Source organism: Amyelois transitella, chromosome 22, assembly GCF_032362555.1.
Source record: "Amyelois transitella isolate CPQ chromosome 22, ilAmyTran1.1, whole genome shotgun sequence".
In the NCBI taxonomy this organism is placed as follows: domain Eukaryota; kingdom Metazoa; phylum Arthropoda; class Insecta; order Lepidoptera; family Pyralidae; genus Amyelois; species Amyelois transitella.
In genome coordinates, this window is record NC_083525.1 from 839625 (window position 1) to 867578 (window position 27954).

Genomic DNA, 27954 nt, shown 5'->3' on the forward strand with positions numbered 1-27954 from the left:
GTTTTGTTTTATTTCAACGTTGGACATTTATCAGCTCTACAAACATGGCTACACAAACTACTACTATAAAAAACATCTTAACCGAAGTTTCTAAATCTTAGATTTTTAATGACCGAACGAATAGAAGGAACAAAGTGATCCGTTTCGTTTACATTTTTAGATGCGACGTTTTACTTTAAGGTAAAAGAGCAAGATTTTTTTTCAAATTTATTTATGGGCACAGCCTCGCGGATTGGACCAAAACCAAACTTGCCCCAATATGAGCGAACATTAGGATAATTATATATTGACATAAAGGTTAGAATTCCTAAATATTTACGTAAATCTTCTTATGTAAATTTTTCCTGGCGATTACGTTGTTGCTGGGTTGCATATGGTATATTAGTTTTTTGAACAATAGATTCCATGATATTGCCAGTAAAAAAATAATTGAAAAATTGGTATGGCGTACTGAGCTCCATAATATCGGAAGACAATTCTTCGGATCCTAGGAAATCAATTTTGTCTTCCGAAAATATGAGACTTCGTTTCTTCCACAGTAGATTTCTACCCCCAATAGGAATATAACTACTACTTTGTATGTGATCAGAGTCGACTTCATTCACCAAAGGAGGAACTTGATCAGAAATAGCTAATACATCATCAATTGCCAACGATGGATCACTAATACCACGAGGATTCAAGTCATCAGCAAGAGATGGATCCTCATCATTTACAAGGTCACCTTCCTCTAACGCATCTATGAGAGCCTGACGATTTGGGTAATAGTCCAGCTCCTCTCCATCAGACTCCATATCGTCGTCCGATATCTCGCCATTTTCAAGCATACGAAGTATATATCCTCTATCTTTTTTTCATTCCTAGCAGTAAAACAAAACAAAAGCATGCCACAACCAAACCCACACCACAAAAAACCATAAAATAAAAGATCGTTATCATGCATGAGAGAAACAAGTAAGGTAGGCAAAAATTATAATCATACAAGTATGATTATAATTTTTGAAACGACCCTTCATGCAAGCATGAAGGGTCGTTTTCGGCACAAGAACATTTATGCATTTGTAAACAATTGATAAAATATTAATAAAATACTTATAATAATATATATTTGAAATACATACCTGTACAGTAATTATTTTTAATTGAAATTATTTATTTAAATAAAATAAGTTTTTTTCAGATTCAATTCGTAACTTTTACCGAGCGCGCGAAGGATTGCCTTTTCTAATCAATTTGACAGTTACGTCAAAATGGTTGCGTTTGACAACGACGTTTCGTATATTTTTTAAATTGTTGGTTTCTAGGCAATGAAATAAAGATGCGAAATAACTCGAAAATATAATATGTATCGAGATTTTTGAACGGAAAGTCGATGTTCCATTTTCGGCACAGTATGGATAAGGGATCCATAGAATAACTACAACCTTTAGCACTGGCAACAAATTTTAAAATTTGTAAAACTGGGCGTGTTTATATATTTCTGGAACCCCATTACACCTCAGTGCACACCGGATGGTGTGCGATGACAATATAGTGTGGCTAGGTAATTAAGTTAGCGAATCACTCTCTTCGTAACTTATTACCTCATCACAAATAATCAAAATACATACATCGTTTTTTATATAATTATGTTTATTCACAAATAACTTTATTAACCTTTAGTAGGTATAGTTATTAAAAACCTCAACCAATCTCGATGAAATTTTGCAAAGCACAGAGACCTTTCACGCGTATGAACTCTTAGATTGCAATAAAAAAGTTCGATGCGTCTACCCATATGACATTGTATATAACGAATTCCAGATTGACTACAGATTAAAAGGGTTTAGATACCAGTGCCAATAAAACAAAAATGTGGACTTTTTGAATGTTTATTATTAGATTTACACTGTCATTTACAATAAATTTCCATGTAGTTGGTAGGACATAAATCAATATTGCATAACACTAAGGCTAATTGCATCAGTATTTTTTGTGGATAAATTAACAAAATATATGCAATATTACAAATTCAAATTAAATAACGCTAATATCTTACTGGGCACGCACTTGATCCACAACGCGGTGCCGCAATACGCCGAGGTCCGACGCGGGAGGTGGAATGTCTAGTGGGCTACCCTCCACGGACAACCAAGTGCTTACCTTAAACCTAGCACAACTTTAGATCTACCGTTTGTCCTGTAAAAATCGTAAGAAGTAGCGCTACGGCAATTTTCCGAAATATGCGAAATTAAAAAAAAAACAAATAAATTAAAATATACAAAATCTCTATCACAATACTCGTAAGTAATTAAAGCAATTCAGATGTGAATACTTCAAACTTTGTAATACGAACAAGCGGGCCTCCGACGAAGCAAATCATTTGTTCAAAACGTTACTACACAGTAGTCACAATTTACACAAAATTTCCGCAATAAATACAAGATGTACGCGCAATACGATAGATACATAAAGACCAACAGGGTGACGCCACTATCACTTAGCTAAATATTGCAAGTAACTACATTATACCACCCTAATAAGTAATGTTATCGTTAAAATATATCAATCAATGATCGAATGTATACAAATGCAGCGAGGCGCGGAAGACTCGCCGAGCCGGGCCCGGCGACTTTGTGCGCAGCGGGCGCGGGCCGCGGACCGGACGCTGGCGGCGGCACGGGCTCAGACCGGGTCCGGTCTGAGGCCACGAGCTCACAGACCGGATCCGGTCTGAGGGCCACATGGTCACATATCGGATCCGGTCTGAAGGCCACAACCTCATAGACCTGATCCGAGACGAGACCGCGACCGCAGTCAGATCCGCGGCCCGCGCCGGACCAACAAACTAGGGCATCCACAATAAAACGTTACATACCTAGTGTACATCCAAATTAAATATTTTTACCATTTCATTAAACATTTTCCACTATGGTGCTCGAAGTCTCAACAGAGTTAAATACATTAATTTTACACACGGTATAAAATACTTAGAAAATTTACAATTCCCATCTTAGAAGAGTAGCATCGAGTGACAGCAGAGCGCGAGAACAAGCGATACTTCACGAGATCATCGGTGAAACGTTAAGAAAATACATCCCTCAAGAACATACAGTTAAAATGCAATACCAAAGTATTTTTCTTAAACATTATTTCTTTTTTTTTTGCGTAGTTGAAAACAAATATATCAAAAGAAGGTTTAGGTACATATTTAAAATGTATACGAGTCATAGATAATTTGACACGATAGGTAAAGTGTCGCGATGTGACCGGGAACTGACAATTTGCTGAGGGCGCGGGAGGCGCCTCCGGTTGTCAATAAGGGCTGGCTCTTATATGATACTATAGTTATTTTTTTTATATTTAAATAGAATGTTAAAAAGTATTACGACACGTCCTGATCCTCCACGTCCTGCGCTTGCTCTTTCTGTTCGGCTTCACCTGCAAACGGGAAACGATTCACATCAGTTCCGCTGGTATTATTGATTGGTCATCATCAGATCGTGATTTGGGAATGAAAATTAATTACACGAAGAGTCGAATCCATTAGAATATCTGAATAAAAAAAAGTGTGTGAAAAACATTACTGTTTTCTGAGTTATGTTTTACTATTAACCGATGCTCTTGTCGCGAGACAAAATCTCGATGGAACCTGCACATTCGGGCAACTGAATTGTAACCACGATGCAAATATGGGTTATGTTCTTGGTGTCGTCGCCAGGAGGAGGAATGATGTCTTGATAACAACTAACGCTTGTTAGATGACTTGTTCAAAGTGTAAATGCCTATTTTGAAATTACATGAACACACATATAGTCACATCTATATCCCTTGCCGGGTAGACTGATAGGCCACATTCAACTCGATGCTAGAATTGAGATTCAAATAGCCACATTCATATTGCTAGCCCATCGCCCAAAAAAAATCATAACCCTTATAATCGCACTTAGCGACATCGACGGTAAGAGAGGTCAGTGGTCTTATCCTTTTTCGTATCGGTGCCAGTAACCACAAGGAACAATAGATGACTGAGCGCGGCACTGACCCGCCTCGCCGTCGCCCTGCATGTCGGAGGTCCACAGCGTGAGGTTGTCCCGCAGCAGCTGCATGATGAGCGTGGAGTCCTTGTAGCTCTCCTCCGACAGCGTGTCCAGCTCCGCGATCGCGTCGTCGAACGCCGCCTTCGCCAGGCGGCACGCGCGGTCCGGGCTGTTCAGGATTTCGTAGTAGAATACCTGCAACCGACATCACTCCACGTCAATAAATAGGACGAAGGCATACCCTGAACCAGGCGTAAGCCAAGGTATAAATAAGAGGCAGAAGTCTCTAGGCATCTCCTCAAATAAAAGACAATTAGATGGATATACATATAGTGAGCACTTTTCTCTTGCAATTGAATAAATAGATTTAATGATGGTTATCAGGATAGTGTCATACTATAGATGTTAAAGCGTTGCCAATTCGTTTCCCAACATAAATGAGAATCTTCAAAACTTAACAGTTAAGAATCCTACAGATCTAAAAATCCGGAAGAAATCAGAAACCCGTCTTTGTCTCATCTTCGCCGGTTGCTAATTCCCAATGCTACAGGGGCCAAGTTTCTGTAATGCCTACATTATATATCTTAAGATAATATATTTTGGCACAGTGAAATTATAATAATAAAATTCGGAACAGGATGTAAATCTAACGACAGTTAAACTGATAAATAATAATTTATAAATGACGCTTGTTTACGCAATTTTTACAAGTTTTCAAGTAGACAAAACATTGGCAGTCAAAGGCCATTATTTGATACAATAATAGTTGAACTATGAAGTTTACTTTTATGAGATGATGTTTGTATGACTATGATAAGGTGTGCTGTTAGGAAGGCTGTCACACAAATATTATGCTAAATCATTTGTGTGACAACTAAAGCGTACTTCACAATACATAACCGAAGCCACAATGAAACCAAAAACACATTAATATTTTGGTAAAAAGTTTATGAACGAAAAATTGGAAACGCTAAATCTCAAATCTCTAGACAGCTAGTGTAGAATCCCATCAAGAAATATAGATAGATAGATAAATCTCTCTATTGCACCGTAAGATTAAAACCTACAAAACAGACAGAGATGACAAAGGCGGATTTATCGCTTATGCAATCTCTTCCAGTCAACGTTTGGTTGGAAGGAAACCAAACAGGAGATCAGCGAAATATACATGTACATCATAAGTATAATTTAAACATAATATTCCAAAATACCCGTCTCATTGCATTTGTTGAAACAAAAACTAAACCCTGTTTTTTCTTAAGACCTTGTCCCACGAGGCAGGTCGCCAAAACCAAACTGGTAACAATGGACAGCGTAGCGAGGACGCGGGTAGCGACATGCGACGATGTAAAAACCCCCTTATCTGTGTTTGTAAGTGCTGAGTCACAGACTACCAAACGCGATACGAAGGTGATTAGCGCTTCAACTACCACACATTTCTGGTGAACTACTATTAACAAGTAATCTTCCAAATTGTTATAGGCATTAGGAGTAATCAGGGAATGTTGAAAAGAAACTAGTGAAATATTTTCAACTCTCTTCAATATTTCAATTATTAAGTTTTCCAAATTTAGCGAGATATTTGTACTCACGCACACTTATGTTATCAAAAGCTATATTAAATTTATTTTTACTTATTTCTTCATCAGAGTTTGAACTGAATTGAAGTTGTTCTGTTATCATTAATTTTTTTAATGTTTTCTTGGCCCAGGTATTTACATTTTTTTTTACTAGTTATTCATATTCCAGCCGGTATAACAATTAAACCAAATACAAATGGCAACAGCGAGATATATAAAACATTTTGTAAGTACATACCTACTAGAAATAAACACCTACCAATCGCAATTTAATACGATAACAATTAAAAGAAAATCAAATGATGTAACATACAAAATAACTATCTGGTCACTACGCAGTTAGTCGTGTCGATAAGATAACGAGACAGCTATGCGAGATAAGGCCGATCTCAAAGCAAGCCCACGTCACAAATAGGGATGATGACAAGGTCTTAGAACTATAGAAATTAGATAATAACACACGTAAATACATTACGTTAAAGGTCCATTTTATTTATTTTAATAACTTTCCATTCAGTAAATGAAAAGAAAATTATAAAATAACTTTAATTAAGACATCATATCCATAAAACGCAATAATTAATGCGATCAAGAAACTCAGGTGTGACGTCATACTTTGGTAGCGTTTTAGAGTCGCCCAAAAATGTGTTCTGTATTTCATTATATCTCAGGCAGGTGTTTGTTTATTGATGCGATTATAACATCAATGTTTTAGTGTATTTAAATTTTTATTTATTTATTTATTAAGGAACACACACATACAGACAGATTACAAAATTGCATTATTATCCTTAGGAAATGTATATATTAGTTGTTGTGAAACTAAATTATTAACACTATAACAAAAATAAGTCATCATGCCTAGTACTGTGAAGGGCTCGTTCATAGATTTTTTTATTACAAGGAATCGTGACGAGTGGAATATGTAGTATTTTCCTGACACTCCGAGAAAGGCTAATTTTACCAATACATAGATCTTAATCTTTGGATCTATTGTGCAAACCTAATTAAGGCCTAGGGCTCCTCCCGCATTAAATACTCCGTGGATTTCGTCTCCATAACAATTATCAGCGCTTCACTTCCCAAGGTACCTACTGACTAAAGTCAGCTGTCTACAGCCAACAGTTTTTTCGGCATTCACTGTCAGCCACTAACAAAAGTCTGTATGTTAGTATGTAGCGCGGTATCTAGGAAAGCGGTACGGCATGAGCCGCCGCTAGCTGGTGCCGCGTCATGCTCTCGCGTCGCTGCAAAGGTGGATCCCGCATGGGCAGGAGCACCGATCGACGACGCGTTTTCAAAGCTATATGCTTTTAAAAAATCCTTCGCAATTCAACATTGTAGTGTTTCTTTAATATAAAATCAATTTAACAACTATCATACTCCCATTTCCACCGTATATATTCTGCCACACCCAAGTTTAACTCCCATACATTAGTGTTGGGACCAATACAGCCTTTTAATACATTTGACTACTCATAAAGGCATTGCTCCATTCACCACATTCCCTGCGTTCACTCTCCCTTCAATATCACTATAACACAATCTTTAAAAGCGTTACCTCAATAAATGATACCTAACATGCCACATACATGCACATAATCACGTCCATATCCCTTGCGGGGTAGACAGAGCAGTCTTTAAAATCCTTATATTCCACGTTCAGCTGTTTGGCTTAATGATAGACAGAATTGTGATTCAAACAAACGAGGATACTGACTGAGAAGTTGAGCGCCAGCCCGAGGCGTATGGGGTGTGTCGGTGGCAGCTCTGTCATCGCGATGTCGGAGGCCGCCTTGTACGCCACGAGCGAGTTCTCCGCAGCCTCCTTGCGGTCGTTGCCCGTCGCGAACTCGGCGAGGTATCGGTGGTAGTCGCCCTGGAAACACAAATGGTATATCACTACATAGTATAAAAAACAAAGTCGCTATTTTAGTCTGTTTGTCTGTATGCTCAAATCTTTAAAATTATGCAAAGGATTTTGATGCGGTTTTTTGTAACAGGTAGAGTGATTCAAGAGGAAGGTTTTTATGTATATACATTTATAATTTTGCACCCGTGCGAAGCCGGGGCGGGTCGCTAGTTGTTAATAAATTAGAACCCGAAACCGCCGAGCTTGCATGAAGAGTTATGAATGTGGATGAAGCGAAGGAAGTATGCAGAGATCGTGGCAAGTGGAAAGAGGTAGTCTCTGCCTACCCTTCGTATCTGTATGGAATAACATGAGCGTGTGAATGGGAACATTAGATCGGTTCCCGGCCCTTTAGGACTCTGCCTTGATTAGGGTGTCGTAAAAGGCGCCTTAAGGAATGGCTAAAATTACTTTGGATTCTTTTTCGTAGTCGATGGGCATTAGCAACCTGTGAGTATTTGAATCTTTAGGTCCAAGGCTTTTCAAGAATGCGGATGAAGCGACATAAATATGCAAATGGAAAGTTGTGGTCTCTGCCTACCTCTCCGGGAAAGAATCATGCTTTATGTATGTTTGTAAGACTGTTGGCTCTGTCTACCCTGCGGGGCTGAGAATGCTATCATGTAGCGCGGTATCTAGGAAAGCGGTACGGCATGAGCCGCCGCTAGCTGGTGCCGCGTCATGCTCTCGCGTCGCTGCAAAGGTGGATCCCGCATGGGCTGGAGCACCGATCGACGACGCATTGAAAATTCTAGGATTCTGACTTGCGTCACTCTAGTTCTTAAATACAATATTATCTCGCCTTTTTCGTGACAATACTACTTTTTGACGATTTGTTTCAATAAGAACTCTTTTCAAGTTAAATATTATTATTGATTTGAATTTGTTTAACCGCCGTTAACTTGACAGACAGCAAAGATGAGATACATACATACATACATACAACACAAAATCACGCCTCTTTCCCGGGGAGTAGGCAGAGACTACCTCTTTCCACTTGCCACGATCTCTGCATATTTCCTTCGCTTCATCCACAGCAAAGATGAGATCTAAGTTTCAAATAACGTCTACTCAATGCCTGTCTTCAAAAACATGTACTTATATTGGGAAATAAAAGACAAAGGATATATTTTAGCGGTCTGCATTATAAAGGAGATGACGAATGGTATGGGGCGGTGAGTGATATCGATCACACACGGGTGGAATCTCGAATTACCATCTTATTTATCAAACGACACCCAAAACTGTTCCGAAAAAATTCTCCATAACTTATGTACACAAGACCGATGATGTTAGGACCCGTCTTGACTTTCAACACGGTTGTGGGTGACCTAGCGGGTCAAATCTGTTAAAAATATATGCGCCGATACAATATATACATATGGTATTGAAACGGTTTTCCTAAATTATGTGGTTTAATTAATCTCTTTCCAATGAATGTCGTAAAAGGCGACTATGGTCGGAAGCGATAGGCTTGTAGATATACTTGGGATTCTTCTTTTAGACTAGCAACCTATCACTATTTGAATCTCAAATCTATCATTAAGTCAAACAGCTCAACGTGGCCTTTCAGCCTTTTGAAGACTGTTGGCTCTGTCTACCCCGCAAGGGATGTAGACGTGATTATATGTATGTATATATATTAATAAATACGTTATGGACAACCGCATAACAAACAATATTCCGCTTTATTGACACACTATTACGTAATTTTCAACCGACTAGAAATCCCAGTAATCCTAGATGTGACCTTTGACCTTATAGGGCTGAACTGAAATCGTTCCGTTGCGCGCGGGGGCACAGCAAACAGTAGGCGGTGTTCACTACTTGATTGAAAAGTGTATAGGTTTGTACTGTTTTATGACTTAAATAATGGTATTCAATGTTTTTCAACACTGGAGTTAAATTTTCGGAAGCATATCAAATTTTATCGATGAGATGATGATCTTTGTTCAAATTTCCGTCATATTAATTCCCAATCCATCGTTCGGACGCTGTCACTAACTCCTCCCCTGCCTGTGCTGTTAGATTGTGGAACTCCTTGCCTCACCGAGTGACACTGAATCTGTTCCAGTTTAAAAAACCAATTAAAAATTATATCCTAAGCCTTGCTTATTTTGTAAAGTTTGTGAAGTTTATTATTAGGTATTTAGATATGTATAACTTGTGTATTTGTTTATGAATGTCTATAAAGAATTGTACGCCTGTCACCCTTTCCATTCCACCAAATATTTCTTTACAATTAATTTAATCTAACAGTCCCAAGTTTATAAGCCTATCCCTTAGTCGCCTTTTACGACATCCATGGGAAATATATGGTCCTATTCTATTTTATATTGATATAAATAAATAACTTTGGGAAAAGCAGCTGTGTTATTTTTACTATAGTTATTCATGCCCAACTGCTAAGCAGAGTCCCTAAACACACATCTTCGTCATAGGCGGCGCCAAGACACATAATTAAGCGGGACGATGTTATAATGATGATATTCAAATTCAATTATATTATTCATTATAATGGGATACTTCATATCACTTTTCTCATATCTTTTGGTTTCACAACATTGGTTGACGACAAAAAAATTACTTAGTCACTAAGTTAACAGCCGCTTCCAAAGCGTCAGCGCAGAAGAAGCGGTAACCAACTGCACTGAAGCATTTCCTCACCTTCATTTTGTAATAGAAGACCTTAGACTCGCCGGTCTGCGAGCTGGGTATGAGGTGTTTGTCGAGCACGCTGAGGATGTCTGAGCAGATGTCCCGCAACTCCTTCTCCACCTGGCTGCGGTACGCTCGGATCATGTTTAATTTGTCCTCGGCACCCTGGAAAGAGACAAGTTTGTTAGTTTTTAAAAGATTTAATAGGGCTGTGGAGGTATTTTGCCAAGAACAAAAGACTATTGGCTTGGTCTACCCCGTAACGGATATAGACGTGAATATATGGATGGATGGAAGAAGCTTCTCGAGTATCTCTGCAACCCACACGAGATATTAATGACGTAACAAAATTTTTATTTATTCAAGACTTTTGCCCGCGATTTCGTCCACGTACCCTTTTTCGCATGTAGTCTAAATGTTTAAAATGTTCTTCCTCAGAGTCTGTATTAAATTTCATCAAAATCGGTTCAGCTGTTTAGGCGTGAAAGCATAGTTTATATTAGTAGAGATAAAACATTAAAACCTTCCCGTCTGGGAAAAGGCGTGACTTTATGTATGTATGTAGAACTACAGAAGCTACTTGTAAAATTTTCATTAGTGGCAACATTTTTATCTCTTGTAAAAAAAAACCAATAGGTGGACATGATTAAAAGTTGTTTACATTAATAAAAAAAATAAGCTAGAAAAAGTTTAATTAACGCGACAAAGGTTGGACAACGAGCGGCGTTTGTTTAGTATGCAAATTGCGCGGCGTACTCCTGACCAGCGCAAACATAGCGCGCGTCTCCACGTGAATCCGATACACGGCTGGTACCGATCAATAGGTGAATTCTATCGATAAAATACATTTTCACTCTTCTCTGGGGCGAAAATAAGGTTTATAGCATTTGTTTTTACAATTATTTTTTTTTATAATTATTACGAGACTAGAAGATTCTTGTAAGAGCGTTTATAAATTGTTTGTTGAATTTCAAAAATTATTTAAATTTTAGGTGTCCGTAAAAAAATACGAAATCCTACAATGTTTTAGTATTTTTGCTTTAAAACCAAGAAGATTTTAGCTAATAAAACCAAGTTCGACGTGGCAAGGGATTCAGACGAGACTATATTTATAAAAGTATCTATTTTAGCTTTACCCTTTAAGTCCCTAGATGTTAGGCATATGAATGTGGCAGGGCGGTGGGACATCCTCTCACGTACAGTTACCAGCATATCACCCCTTCCTAAATCTCGCAATGCGGTTAACTTGACATGCGGTTGTCTGTTCTGTAGGTTGTGGATTACTACATATTTATTCTACAATTCATTTAGCTTTGAACACTTCTTTGTCGTTAACATTTCCCACTCTTTACGTGGGCTCGGCACACCAGTGTGACGTTTAGGTAAAAGATGATGAGAGACAATCCAAAAAATCATAGAATAACGACAATCTTTATTGGACTAGATTTACAATTTTTAAGAGAGCGTGGATTTAGCTAAAGACGCGAGATCCAGCTAGTAGCCGCCTTAGGGTAGCGAGCTACTCAACTTGGTGAGCGCTGAAGTAAACCAAAAGACGGTCCGTGGCACACGCGCAATCTTATAAAGGGTCCCCGGGCGGTGAAGAGACCGTAGGGGAGACCGCGGCGCCACGACTACACACATGTTAGGTTTATTTTATACCAATTGGTTCTGTCACTTGCCATCTCACTCGTCTTTTTCTACACATACTTTTACACCGTCCATTTATCTCCCTTTCGATGTTCCTCTATTTCTAAAACCTTCCTTTTCCATTTTTAAGGCCATCTTAGTAACTTGACCTTTCTCACTTCTCGTGACCTGTCCGTATCAATCTAACTTAGCTATGAACACTGATATCAAGATACTGCAATTGACGTTTTCAGCGGGCTCTGATAATCTTTTATTTTTCAAATGAAGGCATACAAGTATTAATCGGTACGGCGTAGGTTATTTAAAAATCAATCAAGCTGCGCCGATTGGCCACTCGAATCCGTAATATATATACGTTTAATGGTGCAAAAAGAAATGTGGACGCGTTCGATTAGTCCACGTTGAACTTTATTTTGATCGTGTTTTCATTTCACTATCAACTTAGACCATAGATTCAAGGGTTTGGAAAGGACTAGCTTCAAAACAACATCCATTAAATCAAAGCAACAAAGGCCCTGTCTTTATCTGAAGCTAGTACACCATCACTAAGAAGTATCCCCCAACCAAATTAATCAGCTAAATAGAATTAATTCGATAACGTTAATTTAGGACACTCGTTGCGTAACCGCCTGCTTATTTTTCCAGAACATTACTTACTTGTACTTTCCATATTTTTTTAAATAAATTTAAATAAGAATCGAGAGCCCACCCGAAGAAGTATTCTTCCCCGTGACGCTATTATCAACGGGCATTACGTACGTACGTAACACGGCGGAGCGCGATCAATAACGGAATAACGCCACTTTTGTTCCTCCACAAACTATTGCAAATGGAAGAAACATACATACATAAATCACGCCTCCTTCCCGGAGGGGTAGGCAGAGACTACATCTATCCACTTGCCGCGATCCCTGCATACTTCCTTCGCTTTATCCACATTCATAACTCTTTATGCAAGCTCGGCGGTTTCGTTTATACAAACTACCTATCGCAAATGGAAAAATCTGCGAGAATTCAGTCTCGTGCCAGGTATATGTGGCTAACGAAAAACAAACAAGCTCTCAGCAATAAAATCACTCTGTGATATCCTTCAAAAGAATGTTAAGTAGACTATGTGCGAGACACATTCGGATTTTATGTCTCAAACGACGAAATAAATGTTCCTTTCTACTCATTATCCTCAGGGAATGTAGAAATGGAAAAATCTAAAACATTATGCTGCGTGTTCTCGTGAAAACGGAATCAATAAAATTGTTTCTTATAATAAAAACTTTTAAGTCGCAATTCGCTTTTGATGACAGCATTTTGTAGCCAATGCTCGAGTCATCACTCCCATTGGATTTTGGGCTAAGAAACAACAAGACACCATAAGGAAACCTGCTCATTCAGACAACTGGATATATACATATTTCTATGATCCAGTATGAGTTAGGTTCTCCTGCAAAAATTGCAGAGGTCAGACGGAAATCGCTTTGTGTGAAAACCTGAATCACCCAATGGTGTAACCGGAATAATATCAGGAGTAGGTACGAAAAATACAAAACAAGACTTAATTACATCAAATTTTGTTTATCCGTTTGTTTTATACGATAATCTGATATATCCACGCTGGGAATCCAAGCTAGGTGTTTCAAGTGGCGCACAGTTGTGATAACGGGGTACGCAGCTATCATGGTTTGTTCTGATAACTCTCGAATACCGTGTCTGCAAGATTAGCATACTAATTTCACGAGTCATATAACGGCATAATGGGATGTGGCGCCATTTCAGTACTACATAAATACATATAATCACGTCTTTATCCCTTCGTCGGGGTAGACAGAGCCTTTTACGACTTAATTTCAGTACCAAGTATAAAACATATAAACTTGGAAATCTTAAGACTTGCAAACTGTCACCTTTTATTGGTTCAAATTGTCTATCTGACTGAGCTACCATACAACTACATATTTGTACAGCCAACAGCATGTTAAGTTACCGAGATAAGAGATACATACGATAATAGAGGCGATATTGCAATAAGTTTTGGGGTAGATTTAAAATGTTGTTCACTGTACTACACTGACATAAAAGAACAGTTTTGTGTAATCAGTGACGATACACATCCTAACCAAGCTCCATCCTAACATTAGCACTTGAGTCATGTATGAGTCATTAACGTATCCTGGCAAGTTGAGCTCGCAATATGTGTCCAGTGGCCAAGTTTCGTAATAACCACGCCAAGGCGGGCCGGGGGCTAAGCTTAGTGCGGATGTTTGCTACGATGGACATAAATTACTCAATAAGGCATTGGAAAATATGTTTTAATTTGTTTTTACTAAAAAAAACTATGGTCGCGTTGAGTAATTTGAAAGATTAATAAAAAAACGTGACTTATCCGTCTTTTCAAGAATGTTGGCTTTGTCTAGCCCGCAAGGGATATAGTCGTGATTATATGTATGTCTGTTTAAAGTTTCAAATGACAAATTACGAAGTTATGTATAACCCTGTGACTGATGACTTTCCTGGTCTACGCCCAGATTCAAACCTAAAGCTATTAGAATTTGAGGAGTAAATTACTACGACATTTTAATTATTTGGCCGGTTATAACGACTAAGTTATGATAATCACATCTTCCTTGCCAATGTGGGTGTAGCATTAACACTTGTCGCCACACGGTAATAAGACCTAACGCGACGAGGTCTTGTCCCATCATTCACTTGGACCATAGTTAAATTTCAAGATCTTGTCGATCACCCACTTAGACCAGAGTTCAATTCCGAGGCATCATGTTTTTCCCAGAGGTAGTCTTCAAAAACAGACGTCATAGCGATAGTTAACTAAAGTTCAGACATATTACATACATACATACATATGATCACGTCTATATCCCTTGCGGGGTAAACACAGCCAACAGTCTTGAAAAGACTGAATGGCCACGTTCAGATATTTGGCTTAATGATAGAATTGAGATTCAAATAGTGACAGGTTGCTAAGCCATCGCCTAAAAAGGAATCCCAAGTTTGTAAGCCTATCCCTTAGTCGCCTTTTACGACATCCATGGGAAAGAGATGGAGTGGTCCTATTCTTTTTTTTTTATTGGTGCCGCGAACCACACGGCACCATTGAGACATATTCTTTGCAATATTAGGCTTAAAATAGCATTCCTTAATATAATCTAATGTTTAATTAACATGTCCTGGACACAGGGAGACAATGGCTGGATGGAGTGCTTTCACTCATCAGGGGGTCAACGCACCGGCCGCGCGCAGAGGTGTCGCGTTACAGAGCCACCGCTGAATTCTTTGTGAAAGTCTACCTTTTTGTATTAGATGGGGTTTTTGTACAGGTGAATTTGATACGAAATGTATACTCCCGATCTTTTTAGGAGTACTGGTGCATTGTTTTACGGTACAGTGTTCGAATAAACAGGAAATTCATTGTAACTCGTCTTGCCAAAAACGTTAAGTGTCGCTCATTCTTTTTGATTCACCAAATTGCAGTCATGTACGCGGGTTGAAACTGTTGTGATACACAAATAGAAATTATTATTTAAAATAATCAAACGAGAAATTGGATCTAAGTGATAAAGATTCAGCTCTCGCTTCCAGAAAAATACATACTTAAGTAAAAACATCATTCATACGTTGTGAATTAATGATGATGTGAGTGCGTACTTGTAGGTGTTTAGAAGTTCCACCAACGACCAAGTTGTACCACGTTTTACCAACCAAAAGATGTTGGGACCAAGATCTTTTCATGAGACAGCTTACTTTTATACTTTTGTGGTAGCGCTTGGAGATAATAAATATATACGGGACAAATTACACTGATTGAGTAAGCCTCGAAGTAAGTTCTTTGAGACTTGTGTTACGAGATACTAACTCAACGATACTATATTTTATAATAAATACTTAATATAGATAAACATCCAAGACCCAGGCCAATCAGAAAAAGTTCTTTTCCCATCATGCCTTGGCCGGGATTCGAACCCGGGACCTCCGATGTCACAGACAAGCGTATTACCGCTGCGCCACAGAGGCCGTCAAGATCAAGATCCCATAGTATCAGAATCTATAATCTAATCATGGAGTTTGAGTGAAGCACTCCTCTGGCATGAATAGCGACAGTCCGCATTGGGTTCTCCAACCGCCACAAGCACGTTATCAAAGCGATAATCATCAAGAACGCAGCTACATCCTATTCCATTTCTACTGTCTCGGGACGGATATGCACGAAACCTTCACGAGCCCAAAATGAGAATACAAACTTCGCATTGACCGCCGCGACGACCTCCATGTCAATCAAGGCGGAACAATTAGTGTTTAATTCCGGTAATGAACGCATAATAAATTTGCAACGTGTTCGAAATTAACACATTCCATTTTGTACAGTCAGAAGCGGTAAAATCTGAATAAAATAGACACTTATCACGTCTTCACCCTTATATACGAGGTAGGCAGAAACAATAGTCACAAGACTGCAGAGGCTAATATTAAGATGGATGGCTATATGTTGGAATTAAAATTCAGTTATTGCTAGTCGATCGCATAAATAAATCGTACATATTCTGAGTAAACTTTCTTCAAAATTATGGCAACAAAAATGTAGCTTGCTATTCTCGTGAATCCAACATGCCTAGTGGACTGTTGGCATAGGCCGAATGTCTAGTATTTTAGCAGTTACGCTTGATCGGTCGCTCTGCCTGGCCGCGAGACCGGCTCAGGTTGCTAATGACGTGCTTGCATATATTCCGTTTCTCGACGAAGGTAATTAAGATAAGTCAGTCGATGAGGAAGACTATTTACTCTAGATTTGAGAATTTATCGGGTATAGACAACATATTTTTCGATTCACCTCTCCAATCGTTATCTAGCCTTGGTGAGAAAGAGTCCTCGACCTCCTCTTCCAGAAAGTAGCAACGTCACGTCGCCCACAGGGAAAAGCTCTACTAGGAATACCGAGGACTCTTCAATACAAAGACCGTAAGAGTCCCTACCTCATAAATCTCCGATTTCCGCTCATTGATTCCTCAATTATTTCAACACGACTCCACGTGGTAACGGGTGATCCAAGGGCCCAGAGAATCTCTTTTGTAGTGCAAAGAGACAATTCTGATAGCTTGCTGGACATCCTGCCTCGCGAAAAGGTGTTAGAATCTTTATTTAATTTGTAAATAATATTGTGTTTATTATTGTGTGTGTTATTTTGTTTATTGATTATATATTCAATTTCTTAAATTAATATATAGGTCCTTAAATAATCAATTAAGTCAAAATCGAAAACTATAATAACTGTAGCAAAACCTATGGATTTCAGTCTGCGCCTACGCACGTTCAGTCCAATTTAGTCTAAGTATATTGCCGTTACTATCACTACCGTTACAAGCGATATTGGGATGCGGCGGTCGTGCGTTCACCGCACCATCATGACCTTGAGACATGCAAATCACATACAATTTTACTATACAAGTACCATCAATGCGTCAATACATTACACACAGCGAATGTACGTAGTATGTAGCCGAAGATAAGACACCAATTTGCGTGACAATTTTATTTCTTTGAAAGTTCGTCACATATAAGACCTGTAGTCCTCAAAACATGTCACATATATCAAGATTTTATAGATTACGGAGTAACGTCTACGTCTAAGGCAGTCAGGTTGCCATACCCTTATGCCAGGACAAACTTAGGATTTCAGCCTATCATTTTTGTAAAGAGTACCTTGCATTGTTGACCATTTTTGTTTCTTTATGTAAAATAATGATTATGAAAGGAATCTTTTTTTATTCATTACCTACTTTAAAGTGTAATGCGAATTTATTGCATTAACACCTCATCGAATTCTAGGTACATAAACTCGTACAATAAGATCGGATCGAGTCCAAACGCACCAACTACTTAATCAAATTAATCATCGGCGAGTCATCAGTGTAATCAACATGATTTAAGTACGATAAGCCTCCGCACTGGCTCCACAAGGTGTTCCAGCGCCACAGACAATGTCACGAATGTGTGCAATCGGTTGAATTGATAATTGTCATCTACATACAGACAGTAGGCGTGCTTATAATGGCCATATTAGTAAAGTACAGTCAACAGCATATCAACCTACACACGTAAATCACGCCTCTTTCCCGGGGCTGTGTAGGCAGAGACTACATCTTTCCACTTGCTACGATCCCTGCACACTTTCAGATGACATTCATAAGTCTCTTCATGCAGGCTCGTTCGGAGAAGACTTTGCAAAAGGTTAGGTCGAAAGTACCCGAAACCGACGAGCTTGCATATCAACCTATCTAAATATCTAAATTCAATGCAAATTCGCCTCTTTTACCGCATCATAGAATAATAATGGGTAACTTGATATGCTGTTTACTGTACACGTATCATTGGTTAATGCACACTGCAGGAAAAACCTGTACCATGGGTTTCATATTACAGACTTTAAATATGAATACTGCGAATTTTGCATTCTATGAATTACACTACAATGTTTCAATAACAACGCTGTTTGTTATTGAAGCATTGATTAGATTACTAAACTTATAGGTATATAGGCATGGAATAAATAAATAAATTTATACGGAAAAAATTACACTGATTGAGTTAGCCTGAAAGTAAGTTCGAGACTTGTGTTACGAGAAACTAACTCAACGATAGTATATTTTATAATAAAAACATATTATAGATAAACATCCAAGATCCAGGCCAATCTGAAAAAGTTATTTTCTCATCATGCCCTGGCCGAGATTCGAAACCGGGACCACCGATGCGTGACATGACAAGCGTACTACCGCTGCGCCACAGAGGCAAGTTTGGTTTCACAATAACCAAAACATTGGTAAAATAATTGCATCAATAACCAAAACACTGCTTGTGTTATTATAACCAATTACATATCACATTATTTGGGCGTCCAAAAGGCCTCCAAAAAAATGATACCAAGTTGTGTGTGACATCACAGCTTGGTATTTTGTTCGCGTCATGATCTTCATTTGGTAGGCAACTAACTCAATTATTGCGTTTATGGAAATGATGTCTTAATAAAAGTTGTTCCGTATTTTTTATATTCACTGATGGTATAGTCATTTTTAAATAACTTAGAATTTTTATAATAGACTTTCCCACCACATTGAATGGCGTCAAAAAGAATATTGAAAATTCACGTTTTATATTTAATCACGTGTATTCTATCATTTATCAACATTTTCAGACTAAAACTCGTACAAAAGGTCAATAACTTCTTGTAGAAACAGGGTTTAAACACACCCAACGCAGATTTCGATCAAAATGGCCACACTTCATCGAACGGGGCACGCGACAGAAAAAGAAGTACATACTACAATAAAAAGTTTTGATTGCCTTTTTGCCGAGTTGGCCCACTAATGAGATAATACTGGGTGAGTCATTGGACCTCAGTCATTTCACGGCGCGTTAATTTGTTGTATGAGGACTTTCAAACGGCATCTGTGGGTGGAGACCAATGTCTTGACTACTTAACAGATTTTGATGACGCTTCATTGGTTTTACGTATAAAGGTGAGTTCCTTAAAGTTAAGTTTTCGACTGAGGTTCACAAAAGAATCAAAGATAATCGTCATCAATCTTCTGCTACTAAAACAGCTCAACGTGGCCTACTTATCAGTCTTTTCAAGATTGTTGGCTCTGTCTACCCCGCAAGGGATATAGATAGACTTGACTTTATCTTCCGCTCATGCTTTAAAAGAAGATTACACGAATTGACGACATGAAAGTTTATTAGTTATTATAACTTGTATGATCTAGTACCAAAGTCGGCTCAAATGAATCGATAAAAATCAAACTAGAAACGAGCAAAAGGTATTGGAATATACATATAAAGACATCTGTCACCGATATATCGATTCTACAAAGCGCCTACGACAAAGGCTACCTTGCCCTGTGCAACATTGATTTATTTTCCAACAAGAACTAATGTTATGCACGCGAATCGCTTGATGATGGCGCGCGAGTGTCATTTGCAAAACATGACACTTCACGTGGCGTGTAAGTTAGCCAAATTACGTCAGCCGTAGGATTCTAACTAATGATACCAATTCACGACCACGCCCGAATAGTAGGTTTTAAAACAACGCAGTCAAAACGTCTTAAGTACAGAAGTTTTATTGAGCAAAGATTTTTTCAGTATTTTCTGGTAATTATAATGTTGATAGGCAAACAAACGGTATTGTTCTTTTAGGTTAACGGGCTAACAATTAGTCACTATTTCAATCTCAATTTCACCATTATGGCATACAGCTGAAAGTGGCGTTTCAATCTCTGAGACTGTTGGCTCTGTCTACCCCGTAAGGGGTAAAGCTTGATTATATGTATGTATTTTGGGTGAAAGAAAGATTTTACAAATGATGCCAATCACTTTTTTCCAGTTATTCTAATATTTTTCATTTGTGATTTCTAAAATGAAACAACGTATAAACAAATTCCATCAATTCCATTGTAAAGCTGAACGTGCCTAATTCTTTTCAAGACCGTTGGCTCTGTCTACCCTAAATTGGATATAGACGTGACTAAAAGTAAATACAGATCAACAAATAATATACCACGTAACCCCTCGAAATGGTATAGTGAATCAATAAAGAATAGTCCGCAAGTGTGTACGCGGTACAATACGGAACAAATACATTCGATCGCAAATATTTGTAGGTACCGCCGCGGACGCCATAGCGAGCTGTCAATTGTTCCGACCGGACCCTCGCGAGAGAAACCGGGTCATTCTATTATAACGTGCACTTGTTGGTCCGTTTTACGACCAAGGGGATTTGTATGCGCCTCCCTAAATTTAGCAACTAATGTATTAGTAGATTTAGTGGCCCTAAAACTTCATCAAATAATGTTGATGCTACTTAAGGGAGTTGTCATTTCATCGTTTATTTATTCCTTGAATATGTTCACAATATACATAGGTCTCAAGTATTCAAGCACAGTTTCTGTTAACACACATGTCGTTCAAACCTGTGTTTTACAGTATTTCAAAAATACATACATACATATGGTCACGTCTATATCCCGTGCAGGGTAGACAGATCCAACAGTTTGAAAAGACTGAATGGCTACGTTCAGCTGTTTGGCTTAATGATAGAATTGAGATTCAAATAGTGACAGGTTGCTAGCCTGTCGCCTAAAAGAAGAATCTTAAGTGTATAAGCCTATCCCTTAAGTCTCCTTTCACGACATCCATGGGAAAGAGATGGTAATGGTCCTATTCTTGTTCCTATTAGTGCCGGAAACCACACGGCACCAAAATGAAAATCAGGTTAGACTGTTATCCGTTAATTACTTTCAAATGACCACCGCGTCATATTATTATGCAAATGCAACGGAATTTCGTTCACTTACAGTGACGTGGGTGTATTTGCGATGGCTTTGGGTGCGTATGTATGATAATACGTAATCGTAATCGACTAATTATAGTTTTATTTCACACGTATTGCTATGACGTCTGTCGCTACGGAGGCCGGCCGAGAATCGGTCGACGGGGAAACCTGGGTTTACGATTCCGATATAGACGCGCGAGTAGGCCTAGTGCCATTTATTAACCGACTTTAATAAAAAGGGAGAAAGGTTTATATGTAATAGTTGTTGCCCGCGACTTCACCAGCTAAGTAGCCAGTAAGACTGTAACAAAAGCTGTGTCACTGGCAAATTCATTTTAAACAATCTGATCCCCTGTATTCCGCCGCTTTTTTTATTCGTTTTATATTTCACGTATAATGTTGTATAGTATATATAGTGCCGTGTGGTTCTCGGCACAAACATAAAAAGAATAGGACCGCGACTAAGGGATAGGCTTATAAACTTGGGATTCTTATTTTAGGCGACGGGCTAGCAACATGTCACTATTTGAATCTCAGTTCTATCATAAAGCCAAACAGCTGTACGTGGCCTTTCAGTCTCTAAGACTGTTGGCTCTGTCTACCCACCGCAAGGGATATAGACGTGACTTTATGTATATGTATGTATGTAGTAAAGTATACTAACCTAACATATTAATAAAAGTAGAGAAGATGTTCTATTCACGAACTTGTCATATGGGGCAATCTATGGAAACCGAAGAGATTGATAACGAAGTCATTAAAAATGCCTTATCATAATTCGTGAATCCATCTGTACATAACACCTGCCATGTCATGACCGGCGCATCCCGGGGAGCGTCTTTCTTGCAACGTGATAATGTTATCTCAAACAGACAAAACAATATAAACACAGACAGCAATATTAATTAAATCGAAATATTAACGCGTTTAAAGGTTTAGTGTGTAATCTTAAACAGAAACACGTTTATACGATATAAATACATGCAAAAAGCACAGCTATCTGAAACTCCTCTTCGTAATTTCGTAAACAATACGTTTTGCCTAAAACTTTGTTGACAAAATTCACTGTAGGGTAGATATGTCGGTTCCTAGGTAGCAATATTGACAGAAATCATACATACATACATAAAACCACGCCTCTTTTCCAGAGGGGTAGGCAGAGACTACCTCTTTCCACTTGCCACGACCTCTACATACGGCGGTTTCGGATACTTTTGACCTGACCCTTTACCAGAACGTCCTTAATTTGATCAAGATACGATCGTCTAAAAATCATTGATGGAAGTTATCTTGAGTAACGTTCTATTCTAATTCTCTAGACGGGTTTTATAAGGCAAAATAGTTTAACATTTCACACGCTTTCACTGTGTGCATTTTAATTCAGACGTTTCTTCTAACAAAGTAAAAGTTTCTATAAAATAAGATTTTTATCTCATCATAACACATCACAGCCCAGTCGAAGACATTATTATTTTAAAAGTCGAAATATTGGTTAAGATCAGTAAAAAAACCATACCGACAAAATGGACCACCATCTCAAAGTTTCCGAATTGAACAAATTCATTCTTTTTTGTGAAAATGAGCGGATTTTTGTGTTTCAAAATTGTATAATTTCATTCCAATATTTCAAGATCTATCATACTTATTAATGATGTATTTTTAAAATGGCGTATGAAAGAGCGTACGTTTATTTTTGCTTTAATCTGTAAATGTATCTAAGTAGTATATATAATTGGATCGACTTCCCAACATGAATAAAATAAATACGCCACATAACAACAGGAGTACTCGGCGTGACCCAGACTAGTTTCGCTACCTATCGCAACCTTGCCCCGGTGGCTTGAAAAAGTGACCCTCAAATTATCGAGCGAACCGAGAGGTCTTTCAACTGAGTCGACGATGGCTCTAGAATTATCGCTTTTATTTTATATCAATGTAGATATAGGTACAGTCAACAGCATATCGACATATCCAAATTCACTGCAGATTCTTCTTTATTAACACCAGAGTTCCATGGAGGAGAGCGTCGTTGGTTGAATCGGTAAGGTCCGCTTAAAATACGTGATATGTAAGGCACAGGTTAGAATCCCACCTCGGCGATGTATCAATTACCATTTACGAAAATATCGACGTTCTTACGGCGAGGGAAAACATAGTGAGGAAACCTGCACGTTCAACAAACTGAATGTGATCCAATACGGGTTAGGTTTACCTGCAAAAGTCTCGGAGGTCAGATGGGAGTCGCTTCCTATAAAAACCTGACTCACCCAAATCCAGGGTCAAAAGCATACCTCGGGCTCCTCTCCAAAGTGGTAAGGATGCAACCGGGACTAAAGCACCAAAAAGAAGAGTTGCATGGAGGGTAACTTGATATGCGGTTGACTGTATCGTTATTAATAATTGATCATAGCATTAAAAATCTATAAACTGTCGACGAAAGTTAAAAGCTGCGGTATTTTGGGTTTAAAAATTGATGAACGACAAAGCGAAATCCCGCGCGCATCCGTCGCGCGCACACGCACACAATGAAACTTAACATACACAACCAAGCGAATCGATATAAAATGTGACAACTTTTTTCATACATAGTTAATCTCCATTTGCATTAACTTCGCACTGAAAAGCCACGAATTCGTAACTTGATGAACAATAACATAGATTATGTAATACTAACGACTCGCCCCTCGGCTTTGTACGATATTGCACTTTCTATTAAAAAAAACTGCATTAAAATCCGTTGTGAAGTTTTAAAGATCTAAGCATACATACAGACAGACGGGAAGCGATTTTGCTTTGTACTATGTAGCGATGCAGCCTTTGAATTTATGAACAATGAATCCCAAAATTCTACTACTCCTTTGTCCTGGCGTTAACTCCGGCGTGAACCTCTTGTTCATGTTCCCGGATTGGGTAAGTTAAGTTTTTACACGGAGCGACTCACGTCCGAATGCCCTTCGTGTCCTTTTCAAGGGAACCCATATTGGTTCATGGCAAAAGCTGCGTTTGATGAGTGTAGCTTTCTTATTCCCTTAAATCCACCCAGAAGTTACCAGGAATAAACACCGTTTTACTTTATTTTAACTATCTATTGGGAGAAACCCTATTTTAAAGTACAGGAAACCACACAGCCACCGTTAAATTTTTGACCGACTTCAAAAAGAGAGGTTCTCAATTCGACCGTATTTTTTAATCTATGTTCTCATTCTCACCATATTTCTAAATAGGTTTAAACTAGACACTTACCTTTGTTTCTTCCTTTTGTTCGATTGAGGATATAATCCGCCAAGAGGCCCGACGCGCTCCTATCACGTTCTTGTAAGCCACGGAGAGGAGATTCCGCTCCTCCACCGTCAGCTCGTTGTCAGAGACGTTGCGAGAGGCGACGTTCTTCATCGCCTCCACCATTTCTACAAAGAGAATTATTTGTTAAAATTATTTAAATATACAAAAGACACTGATTCACTGACATACTTACATAGTCACGTCTTTATATTCCATGCAGGGTAGACGGAACCGACAGTCTTGAAAAGACTGAAAGGCCAGGTTCAGCTGATGGAATTGAAATTCAAATAGTGCTACATGTGGAATGTTATTGACTGACATATCGACGCAATTATCACTAGAACGTGGATAAAGTGAAGAAAGTTTGCAGGGATTGTGGAAAGATGTCTGCTTTAACCCCCCGGGAAAGATGCGACATTTTATGTATGTAGGTAATCTGAATTCTCCACTTGACATTAGTCTTAGTTATAGGTAATCTGGGTAAACTCAAAAGAGTATTTCCCGAAATTTCCTCTGTACAGATATTGACGAGATTTATTCTTTAGACGCAGACAGAGCTGCAAGGTGTGAGGGTTACTCTAGTTCATCTATACCTCAAGTATGGTCATGTCTTGAGCGTTGTCTGCTTCTACTAAGATTTTAAATGAGGCATGTAGGTTCCCTATAAGGTCTTGTACTGCACTTGAAGTATTTCTCTGTGGGAACACAGGTCAAATTTTTTTTGACCTGTGTCCCCACAGAGTCAGTCAGCCAGTCTTGAGCTCATTGCAGGACCAAATTATCTGGTTCCTGTTGCCAAATATTGTTCTGATAAAAACAGTGTTACTCTTGTGCAAAAGATCAACAGCTAAAGACTGTCTGTAATCACCGCTTAATGTTATTTTTGCTTTCATCATAGACTTTCCACCTTTCTGCTAAACAAAGAATCCATGACTAGTCCTAGATATAAGAAAAAAATCTTTAATTTGATTTTAGTTATCAGTACAGTGTGTCCAACATAGTCACACTGTTGCTGTCTCATCTTTCCTTCTTCTTTGTTGAGGACCTGGTTTCTCCAATAGATAGATAATTTATTTATTTATTTGATTTGCTACACACAATTTACAATGTTCTGTAATTTACAATAGGTACACTGTCTCAGTTCTTTTTGTGTTGAGGGGCTGGATTCTCTTCCCAGCTCCCACTGGAAGTGAAGCACAGCAAATGATGAGGAGCAGGCCTTGGTACAGGTTCGTAGGCTTCCAGGAATGTCCCACTTATCATCTCACCGTTAAACATCCTTTTAGGATAGATTATTGGATAATCTATCTGTTTTTTCATCTATGCAAGTTTCCTACATTACACACAGTATAGACAAATAGCCCTGTCTTAGCTGTTGATGAAGTTTTTTGATACAATTTAACAGTTTTCAGTAGTAACATCCAAATCTAGTATTTTCTTTGTGCTATTTTCATAAAAAATCCCCGAAAAAGTACCTTGACATAGGTGCAGATGAATACTCATTCAGTGAGCGTAAAACAGGATCTCATTATCTCATGTTTTGTCAAAAGTTCTAATATGTACTTTTTATTTTGAGCTGATGCTAGCCACACCACTGGCTAACTCAACTTCAATGATAATCCTGTTTTTACGAATTATTTAATAGAAATTAATCACAAAATCTTAATAAAAACAGATGCAAAATAATTTACTATAATACCATTGATACTATTATGCCACATCCAGATTGCGCTCTGTGAACTTTAGATCCGTGGTTGCCCGACGCGCAACTAGCAGTCGACGCAGATTTTTGTGACTCCTACCCTACATGGTTCCTTATTTTAATTTTTGTTTTATATACGCTCGCTGTCTTGCTATAATTATGATGTACATTGTTAGTTTCTCAGTAAGTGAATTGTTAATTCTTTATGAGGAAATAAAGTTCTTTAAACATTTTACCCAAATGCCCAAAAAGTTCCGGAGCTCTGTATACTGACCATATTTCAGCATAGTTTAAGTCGACTATCTTGTTAATGACCATTAACTTGTTCTAAATAAGAATGAAGAAAGTCAGGGCATAAGCTTACCTCGATCTTTATAGTATCTTATGAGTAGTGAGTGAACATTTATTATCAATCTAGTAGCAAGAATGCAGAGTTCTTTATTAAAAAAAATACAAGGCAAGGTAATTTAATTATGAATTTATTTTGTAGTATGACTCTAGTTAAGTATTTTTTCAAAGATCAACTGAACTCCTTAAAGAGACATTCATTATTACAAATGGACAACTTAATGAGATCTAACTAGTTTCTATGTCCAAGTATCTCCATTCAATGTTTCTAGGTCACTTCAAGTTATGAGAATTTCATAAATTTAAACCACATTCCAGCACAGGTGTCTGTCAAAAAATGCAATAAAATGCATGTGGCTGAAAGCAGGTGCAAGAAAGCTCAATAGAACACCCCTTTACATATCTACATAATTATTATTTATTACTAGAATTAAGGGGTCAATGTATTTATTGCTACTCAATATTCTTTTTCATTGATGATGCGAGTCAAGAACATGTGTAGGGCGAGTCTCAAGTTCAGTGATAATTTCATATGAATTTTAAGGTATTCTACAAATGCGGTCGTTGAACTTTACGTCAAATCAATGTGAAGGATAATGGAGATATGTGGTGCATACGCCTAGATACCGACAGCGGTCACAAAGAGCGCATTATCAAAAGATGAGAGCGATAACACGAATTCTTCTCAGGTGTATAGTTACAATGGGAGGAATAGGTAAAACTGCATAGGCGTCGGAAACTATTCATGATTATTCAGCCTGGAACGTTCTCCGTGGTTATAGCTAACATTTGTACAGATCAACATGCTTCAGCAGAGTCGGTGACATCGATCGCAGTTTCACATCCTAAAGACGGGAAAATAGAGAAACGTTTCATACGATACTTGCTACTATTCACACCGAACATGCACCTACTCGACCTATCTTTAGCCGGAGACGAAATATTTTCACGTTAGATGGCTTCTAGTAGTGATTACATGATATTCATCTTGTTTCATCACTACAAAAAATGTAAAGGGCATCCCACCGGCGGATGACGCATCGATCGCTGACCAAGCCTAACGAATGCCATTGATTTGTTACAATACCAATAAAATTGTGAGAATTGAATGCATTAGACCCATTTGATTACTCAAACAAGCAAGAAAATGGATAAACAACATGCTTCTGTCTAGATTTTTTCCAGACAAGCCCAAATCGTCTTTCAACTGTCGGCAAAAATAAGAAAGGTTTTTTCGTCCTAATACAAATGTTAAAGCAAAAATATACACTTACCATCATAGCGCTCAGCCTGTTCAGCGAGCTTTGCTTTATACACATTATCTTCCCTTTCCGACATCTTAGATGACAAATGATTTTTCACTAACTAAAACCGAATCGCCAGGTCACTAATTCACCAAGATGGCCGCGCCCGCCAACCGAATCCGAATTCGATCTTCAACTAAACTCCGCCCATGACGTCATTGA

General features: G+C 38.3%; 1 protein-coding gene across 1 annotated transcript; it reads right to left on the bottom strand.

Annotated features, from left to right (window-relative positions):
• Positions 1–1855: 1855 nt before the first annotated feature.
• LOC106133252 (14-3-3 protein epsilon) lies at positions 1856–27944 on the bottom strand. The gene is made up of 6 exons (XM_013332915.2): positions 27763–27944; positions 24400–24563; positions 10179–10334; positions 7320–7478; positions 4025–4214; positions 1856–3420 (listed from the first exon to the last, which is right to left on the bottom strand). The coding sequence occupies exons 1-6, from the start codon at positions 27824–27826 to the stop codon at positions 3365–3367; spliced, it is 789 nt and encodes a 262-aa protein (XP_013188369.1). The 5' UTR covers positions 27827–27944; the 3' UTR covers positions 1856–3364.
• Between the last annotated feature and the right edge of the window lie 10 nt (positions 27945–27954).